We start from the raw sequence: 9621 nt of genomic DNA on the forward strand, positions 1-9621 counted from the left end.
AGACCTTTGTTAAGCTAGCAATTAAAAACAGAACAAATAAAACAGAATAGTTGCATTTATTTTTGCCGCAGTACAGGTGGGAGTTATTGTGGCGGGCTTGATACCCATGTAGATTCTCAAAGGTCGATGAACAAGTGCCACAGATCATGAATTTATTTGATGATTTACTTGTTAATGGCCATAGATTATCCGGAAATTAAATAATTAGTCAAGAATTAATCTGTTTTCTTGTGACCAATGCTCGACAGGTAAATCTGGATATAATTATATGTTTTTTCTTCTTTAAAACAACTTTCCTAATCCTTTATATGTTTTTCCTTTAAGAATTCAACATAAATTGTTTTCGAGACATGATATAAGAAATTGATCGATGAAAGAAGCCTAAAAACAAATAGATCGACGAAATACATAATATTAATGATACGTGAATTCATAGTAGATGTAAGAAATTGAAGTTTGCTTTGCTTCTTCGTCGTCCTTGTTGGGCTTTTTATTTATTAATGAAAGAGAGCTCACCCTCAACCCCCTTATCTATACACAAGCACAAGCACAAGCACAAGCACAAACAAACTTTTGTTTTGAACGATCCCTAAATCAATAGGATTCCGAATCCTATGCATGCAGCTATGCTTACGATCGAGTTCTTTCAGACTTGGCCTAGGCCTAGGCCCAGGCCCACTACTCTCAATCTGTTTTAGTTCACAATTCCTTTAGAAGCATTATTATCCCATCCCAAGCAACTCTAACAGTTGAAGTTGACTATAATCAGTCTTACAACAACCATTGCATTCTGTTCCTCGAGTTGCTTGTCTACATCATATATATCCATGCCCAAGTGAGCTTATTTTTTAACAGCTTTGCTTGTTCAGATATTTCTTCTACGTGCTCCATGTTTTTAATTTTTTCTTGCAACTCATTATGTGGGTCTTATGTTGAAAGCACCTCAGATGGAGAAGAAGGTCAAATGAAAACCACAATCTCATGAAACAATGTTGTGGCACTGGAGCAGAGCATAACATGCGTTATGCTGAAATTAACAACCATGTTAATTTCTTCACGATTTTTAATACATAGACAACTTTGTAGTGCCAGATGCCTCACATGAAACCACAAAAAACTAGCAAATATGCCACACCAGCAATATTTCTAGCTGATCCATACCCAAAAAACATGGAAAAGTATAATATTATCCCATTTGAAGTCGCTATGGAAAGCCATTGGCCCAAACTTTTGTGCAGGTCGAAATCCAAGAAACAAATACTACGACAACTTTTAGGTTTCTGTCTAAATTTGATAACTGGATTTATAAGAAAACAGATTTATTTTTCTTTCTGATCTTGTGTATATTACAATAGGCTCTAATAGCTTCAACCATCGTTTTTATTACCCAAATTCAATGGTTGTAGATATAACAAAACAACCTACGAAACTTTCCAAAATGTAAAAAGATTGAACCGAATCAAGAGACCCTTATAAATAATATGAGGCCCAAATAAATAAATAATATGATCCAAAACAGCCCCGAAAACGTCGAATCGAAACAAAAAAACGAAGTTTCTTCCTAATTTCTGTGTCTCCTTCGCGGTCGTACTGGATTGTCCTGATCCTGATGCAGACCTGCATTCTACACAGGGCCAAGCATGCTTTGCCACGAGTCGCCGAGAGAGTGCATCATTTAAGGGCTTAAACAGCTTCCACTAACCATCTGCCTCGCCACGTCAATGGCACGTGTTTTACCTACACGGCACTGTAGGCCCGGGATTTGGCGGGGAAGTATATAGAAAGCACGTCAGGTATAATTCCGTTTGGATATGCGGATAATTCCGCTTGGATATGCGGATATTCCTTTCCATGATCCGCCCCGCAGCATCTCTCTATTCGTAATGTGGTGGGCCCAGTAGGATTGACGATTGCTGCACCCGGTTGGATTAGTAGAATTACGAATTTGCCACGCTATTTGAGGTGGTGGTTTTTTATTCATTTAACCAAATTGCCCTTTTTAACTAAGATGTGCCTGTGTATGGGAAAAGTTGAATTTTGTGACCCCTTTAGCTTACAATCACATTGTTTTTTTTTCTTTTTTTCTTCCTGTTTTAGGTAAATTCCTGCTTGTGTTTTCACATGCAGAGTGTTTTTTTCCCCTTAATACTTTTAGGGTAAAAAGACAAGACTAGCTTTTATTTGGTTTAGAAAGCTCCGCTGGAGCTTTGACTGGAGCTTTTCAAACCAAATAAAATTTTAAAGCATTTCCTTAAACTGATTAGGATTGATGTGATATGTGCCCGCCATCGCCATGAAACCAAAATTTTCATTTAGTGAAAGAAGGAAAGAATTTGATGTGCATTTGGTTGCCATTTGTCATTTGATATACAGCACCACGTAACTTATGCATGGTATGGTATTGCCAAATGTTGAACAACCAGTTTCACCAACACAAAACGGTGTCGTCTCATGCCTGCTTCTATTGACACCTGTAATTACATGTGTACATGTGTCGTTTTTTGTTGTTGTCGTAAATTTAGTGGCTTTGGAACGCTGAATATCCAGAATGCTGTGTCGTTTCCAAAAGCCAATTAAAAAGTCATCCTACTTTACGGCGTTGATTTCAATGGGCAATGCAGAATGCTTACTGCCGTTGTTTACCACCAGCTTGGATCTCACGAAAAACATTGCAAAAACGACAAATCACTTCCCTCCTGTGCTTGCCAACAAAGCTAATTGCAAAACCGACAAATCACTTCCCATAAGGGTATTTTCGTCAACTCATATTCCGACGTCAGTTACCAAAGCTGAGAATCCGAATCCAGCGAAAGAGGACAAACCGGGGGCGATGTGGGGATTTGGCTATCATAAAATATAATTCCCCTCCCGCATCGGAAGCTCACGTTGGTTTGCGCATTTCTTTAAAAAGCTCCAACCAAAGCAGTTGTTTGTTGAGCAACTTACATCGAAAATCCAGAGGCCAGAAACCTCGCGACTCACGAGAGAATATAGTAGAAAGCATTACACTCAAGCTCAGCTAAGCTAAATAGGTATATGTTCCTCACCCTGTATGTATAAATATCCTTGTAATTTTCAGCTGGATATGTTTCTTTTTTCAAACTTTTTGACCTTTTGTAGTTCTCTTTTGATTGTTTGTTTATTTGGATTTTTTCAGTTTGTTGTGTGTTTCAGAACGTTAATTCTCTAAGCAAGAAAGATTCTCGTGTTTCTCTTTTGATTGTTTCCAATTTGCTTGGGCAAACGATAAGATTCTTGTATTTTCCTTGACCGTTTTATTTATTTTTTGTTTGTGGCGAGAACGTCGATGGTTTTTGTTTTTGTGTTTCTTTTTCCAGGAGATTTTTATAAATGGGGTTTTTTTTTTTTTTTTTTCAAAGTTTCATGCTTTATTCTGGTTAGGTGAGTCACAGTTTCAGTTCTGATTGTTAAAAATTTTCCTTTTTCCTGTCTCAAGGCTTTTTCCCCTGTAATTTTTGGTAGTTTGAGATGCGGATGGCTTTAGTTGAGCTGCATGATCTTCAAGTTAGATTGATTTGGATTCTTTTGAAATTTATCAGGATTATAAATCTGGTTTCTTTTTCTGTTCCAATCTATTGAATTTCTACTGGAATTATGGACAATGCTGAAAACTTCGATTGGGAATTTCCTAGTGAATTGACATTCAGGCTATTTACTTTCTCTTAAATACCTGAACCAGCCTCTGACTTTAGCAAGAATGTTTGGAAGTTGGGAATCAGGGAATTGATAGTGAAATAAGTTTATATTTGATTATCAGTTCTGAATTGGTATTAAAGAAGTCAAATTGAGCTTGTTCCCCAACTCAAGATACTTGAACTGGTAGTTTCATTGGTTAATTCCATTCTTGTTGTTTGTGGGATTGCTATATTGTATGTTACTGACGCCCTCTTTCTTTAGCTTGAAGGTTTTGCTGGATAAGAGGAGGTAGAGCTTCTTCTTCCCCTTAATATTGGAGTGAAAATCAATACATGATTTCAATGTCAGAGCCAGCACCAGAGAGAAATTACAGCAAGCCCCCAGGGATTCGGTTATTAGAGTACATAAAGAAATCCCCACTTTCCTACAAAACCCACCAAGCCATTGTTCTGATTGTTACTTTTTTAGCATATGCTAGCTACCATGCCGCTCGAAAAACCACGAGCGTAGTCAAGAGTACCCTTGATCCCGAATCTTCAGATGTGAGCTTGAAGTTTTTCCCATGGAGGATGACTTACTTAAGTGAACCAGCTGAAGGCAGAAGGTTGTCTCGGATTCTTGGAGATGGTTGGGCCCCGTTTAATGGATCAGATGGCACAGCCTTGCTTGGTGAAGTTGACCTAGCTTTCTTGGCTGTATATGCTATAGGAATGTATTTCTCTGGACATTTGGGTGATAGAACGAACTTAAGGATCTTTCTAACCATCGGAATGGTGGGAGCCGGGGTCTTTACTTCGTTATTTGGAATTGGATATTGGGCAAATATTCACACTTTCTATTACTTCCTTGGGGTTCAAATGCTTGCCGGTTTGTTCCAATCGACTGGATGGCCTTCAGTAGTCGCAGTTGTTGGTAATTGGTTTGGGAAGAAGAAAAGAGGGCTGATTATGGGTATATGGAATGCTCATACTTCTGTTGGGAACATTACAGGGTCTTTGGTTGCTTCCGCTCTATTGAAATACGGGTGGGGTTGGTCCTTTGTAGTCCCTGGTCTCATAATTGCTACCGTTGGTGTGGTGGTTTTTCTATTCTTGCCTGTTAGTCCTGACTCTGTTGGAGCCGAAGAAGATGAATTGGACTCTCCCAAGAAATGTGGGGCAGCTGGAGTAACAGAACCATTATTGGAACCAGAGGTTAAGGTGAAGGAGAGTGCTGTGGGGTTCCTAGAAGCTTGGAAAATTCCTGGAGTTGCTCCTTTTGCTCTATGCCTTTTCTTTTCCAAGTTGGTGGCTTATACATTTCTCTATTGGCTTCCTTTCTACATTAGTCACACAGGTAATTCAACTTCCTTGCTGTTTCAAATTTGTAGTTATGTTAAGAGCATTTCTTGATGTGCTTTTTTATGGGAGCATATTATTACTAAAAGATGATAAGGGCATTGCCAGAGAAGTTAAAGAAACTGAACTTTCACTGAAAATTTTCTACCATTACATGCTTTGTGTCGGTGTCTAGTCTTTGGAGGGAGTTCTCTTTAACTGGCTAGTAGCATATTTCTGTTTGTCAACAATTCAAAATTCAGTCATTGTGAACATTTTAACACATTTTCTTGGCTCACATTACTTTTAACACGGCATACTCTTGTGATTGGCTGACTTACATTTTAACACATGTTGCAGCTATTGACGGAAAGTACTTATCCAGTGAGGCATCTGGTAACTTATCCACATTGTTCGATGTTGGAGGAGTTCTTGGAGGAATCCTTGCTGGCCATATTTCTGATCGCTTAGATGCCAGAGCCATCACGGCTGCAAGTTTCATGTACTGTGCTATCCCTGCTCTCTTTTTCTACCGAAGCTATGGCCATGTATCCATGGCTGTGAACATTGCACTTATGTTCATCACCGGCATGTTTGTTAATGGGCCATATGCTCTAATAACAACAGCTGTGTCTGCGGACCTGGGAACACATAGCTCATTGCGTGGGAATTCGAGGGCATTGGCAACGGTAACAGCAATTATAGATGGGACAGGCTCTGTTGGGGCTGCTATTGGTCCATTATTAACCGGCTATATTTCAGCCAAAAGCTGGAGTGCAGTTTTCACAATGTTGATGGCAGCAGCTCTAATTGCAGGGCTGCTTCTGACTAGGCTTGTCGTGGCCGAAGTAGCTGCAAAGATTGAAGAGTCGAGATCGCGGTCTGCATCAAGGTCTCAACCCACAGTAATTGATGTGTGATAATACAGAGGATGTTCTTTGGGTTTTTACAACATTTGTTATGAGTGGTATCATCGGGGGTGTCCACAAGCTCTGCTTCAGACTTGCTGCTTATTCAATGAAGAGGAGAAGGATCCTCTGTTATGGTCCTAGGAAGGAGAGGATTTTTTTTAAACTTTCTCCCTAGTATACGTAACACATTGAAGGGAAAGTTGAAGGGAAGAAAAGAAAAGGGATTGGAGTGTATCTAGGGATGTATCTTTGTACTATATCATATGTGTGTGTACATTATTTTGTGCCTTTTAATGAAATTAATCACAAAGGATGACAAATTCATCCCAAACTGCTATTTTGTGTTTGGAAAATCTGGTTGCCATCAACCAAACACCATGCAGGGTGACACAAGAGAAAACCAGGAATTTGCTTCTTTTAGTTTTGAAGAGGATCCTCCTCTCATTTTCATGGAAAATTATTCAAAAAGTTATCCACCAGTTGCCACAAATAGTTATGTCTTGTGATAAAGTGTGTTCAAATTTTTTATTTTTTATTTATTATTTTTTTTGTCGCTGTCGGTGTGATGATGACCAAACAAAATAGTACGGCAAAGAGCTTTTGATCCTTTCATTTAGCAAGGCTATGTGACAAGAAAACTTGCCTCCCTTTTTGTTTGTGCGTTTTAGCAGCTGAGGACCACTCAAAGCCTCTTTTGCCTGTAGGGGACCAAAGGAGTGCAACTAGAGTTCAGTCTGGCCAAAACCTTTTGCATAGCTAAATCCTCTCCACAAAAAAACTTGAACCCTTTTGAGCATCAAAGAAAGTGGTAGGCAGCTAATTCATGCCCACGCCACCGCAGCTACAAAGGAAAGAAGGTTTGGTGGGGAACTATTTATGGTTGTCTCCCAAAAACGAGATAATTGGTGGCAGCAAGTTTAAATATACCTTTCTCGATGGATAAAAGTCAAGCAATGACAACGACTGCGAGGAAGAAGATGGAGCCTTTTATCATCGTGAACTTTGTGTCACAGTGTTCTCATTGAAACATGGCAGGCACGTAACCTAGTAAGCTTGAAGACCCACCTGATTGGTTTGAGGTTAAAGCTTCCTAAAGCCAATAATGGCCCTTTAAATATTTTAGTGGCTGGCTACAGTGAAGGCATTTAGTTGAAGGCATTTAGTTGACCATAATGCACAAAGACGGGTTTAAGGAGCTGTTATTGCCATTTTCTTTTTATTTTTTTTAATAAAAAAACGATGGAATTTTATTAAATGAATAAGAATAAAAAGTACAAAGAAGACATACTGTAAAAGGAGTTATCTCAATAACAATATAACAAATATGGGTAAAACTTTCCAATAATATAAGCCAGTCCAAAAACAGAAACGATCTGGAGAGAATCACACTCGACAATAACTTTTTATTTGCCATTTTCTTTTTATAATTAGAAAGTTTGGTGCATTATTACATGGCAATAAAGAATAACATTGCTGGGGACAGAATTTAAAGCGATGGTGGCGTTTGTGGTTTTATAGCAATTGCAAGAATATTTAGTGTGGGATGGTGTCGTGTTTTGCTACGTTTTCTATGGCATGTTGCCTTTCACCCAATAAGCAACAACGACTGAGATAAACAATTCCAATTCTTATCCACCACAAATTAGATACCGGCTGCTCCGCATGATTCACTTAATAATTCAAGCACTATGATTAAACTAATCACCTCTTTAAGTATTTGCTAATCAGATTCCAATTGCATATGAACCACAAACAATATGCTGCTAAACGATTATTTTTATAAGAGTTTTTTACCTAACCCCGTCCGCCACATTAGACCTTTTTGCATTGTGACTCTTTCTATATGATATGACAGAGAGGTAAATAGTGCCTTCACCTGATGAGCTTTGCCCTTTTTTTTTTTGGGACGAAAAGCTTTCTCCATTATTTACACGTTCCCAGTAGTTTAGCGACCAAACAAACTGTCTTTGCTGGGCTGGGCTAGGGTCATCTCTCACTCACAAAGGCATGAACTGGGTTCAGAACAACAGGCCTCAATATCTTATATTAAATGTTATCCAGCCCATTTAGAATATACAACACAGTGAAGTGCTCTGTGTTTTCTGTTCTTTTTTTGGGTGTTGGGGTATTGTGGGGTGGGGGTGGGAAGGAGGATAGAACAGGAGCCATCAAACTAAAACAAGCATAAAGAAAGACCCTAAACAAGCAGGGAGCAACCAAACAAATTTGTAACAGCAGCAAGAACAGCTAGAAGCGGAAATATAGGCAACCAAACTTTCATCAGATACCCCATTCCAGAGGAACATCTCTGTAAGGAGGAAATTAACATAAGAAACTCATCTGTTCCTGACTGTATTGATGAAAGAATTCAACAACATTTAAGGGGGTTAGGGGGAGAAGATTCATTCCTAAAGATTCTATTATCTCTCTCACTCCAAGTTGAGCAAACCACCATTGCCAAGCAGACCTTCCTGACAGTAGTAGCCAGCTTCTTGCCCCTCAACTGTGTCAATCCACACATTGTGCCCACTCTACTGAAAGTTCTCCAACCCTCATATCCAAGGCTGATAGTCCCACTCCGCGCGTATTGATACTCCCTTTGGCCTCTTTGCCAACGGCCTTCCATGTTTCTATCCTAACTTTTGGACCTTGGCATCTAATATCATTCATTAATACTATATGTGTAATACATACACATATGTCTCTAAACCATTACCCACTAAAATAAGCTGCTAAAAGTGCTGAACTCTAACAGCTGACTACTTTCACTATGTGAACCTGCACACTCTCACTTGACACTCAAGAATAAGTGTGTACAATCAAGCAAAACTTTGATTCCCTACTAAAAAATCATCATGATTTATAAGGCATCTTTGCTCAACAGCTGACTACTTTCACTATGTGAAAGTGCACACTCTCACTTGACACTCGAGAATAAGTGTGTACAATCAAGCAAAACTTTGATTCTCCACTAAAAGCATCATGATCCATAAGGCATCTTTGCGCAACAGCTACTATTGACTCAAAAGCTTCACATGTAGCTATGTTTACACAAATGCAGACACGGCAGCAATAAATTGTACAAAATTATAGAACTCCTTCACAACTTTTCAATAACAATGAAAAAGAATATACATTTTTCATTTGAAGGTTAAAATTGAAGTCAGAAAGAAACAAGTTCATTACAAATAATCTATAACACTTTCTTTAGTAAATTTTTCCTCATCGTGTACCGATCCCAGAAAAACAAGAACAAATATTTAAAAAAAGGAATTTCCCAAAACGATAACCTGGGTTCGAAACGGCGTCGCAGAACAACCAATGATCCTATTCGTCGTCTCGCTTCTTGGGCTTGCGGTACTTCTCCTCGTATTGCTTGGCAATGAAGACGGCAGTATCGGCGAGCTTCCTAATGTTAGGAACGGCGTAGTTTTGGGCGATGTAGACCCCTGCAACTGTGCCCATTATGAAGGAGAAGCTGCTCTTAATTATCCCCATCCCAATCGGCACAACAAAATCCCCTGCGATTTCTAGGGTTTTGGATTTGAATACGCGGGTTTTTATGGGGAAGAATTGGGCTCTCAGATTCTGGAATTCTCCGTTTTCGCCGTTTTTTTAATAGTTATACTTGTGCCCAGTCATCCATGTACAACTGTCAAATGCGCCAATTTTTCCAATTATTTTATTCAGTTATTATCCGGGCGAGTTGTAAAGCCCAAGCACGACATGAACCCAAA

General features: G+C 39.0%; 2 protein-coding genes across 2 annotated transcripts; one reads left to right on the forward strand and one right to left on the reverse strand.

The window, feature by feature from the left end:
• The first annotated feature begins 2844 nt into the window (after positions 1–2844).
• On the forward strand, positions 2845–6237 carry LOC117619859 (putative glycerol-3-phosphate transporter 1). The gene is made up of 3 exons (XM_034349909.1): positions 2845–3032; positions 3919–4992; positions 5334–6237. Exons 2-3 carry the CDS (start codon positions 3990–3992, stop codon positions 5891–5893), a joined length of 1563 nt encoding a protein of 520 aa, XP_034205800.1. The 5' UTR covers positions 2845–3032; positions 3919–3989; the 3' UTR covers positions 5894–6237.
• A 2767-nt stretch (positions 6238–9004) lies between these two features.
• Positions 9005–9496, reverse strand: LOC117619861. The gene has a single exon (XM_034349913.1). It carries the CDS (start codon positions 9380–9382, stop codon positions 9212–9214), a length of 171 nt encoding a protein of 56 aa, XP_034205804.1. The 5' UTR covers positions 9383–9496; the 3' UTR covers positions 9005–9211.
• Positions 9497–9621: the final 125 nt, after the last annotated feature.

This window comes from Prunus dulcis, chromosome 2 (assembly GCF_902201215.1).
Source record: "Prunus dulcis chromosome 2, ALMONDv2, whole genome shotgun sequence".
NCBI lineage: Eukaryota > Viridiplantae > Streptophyta > Magnoliopsida > Rosales > Rosaceae > Prunus > Prunus dulcis.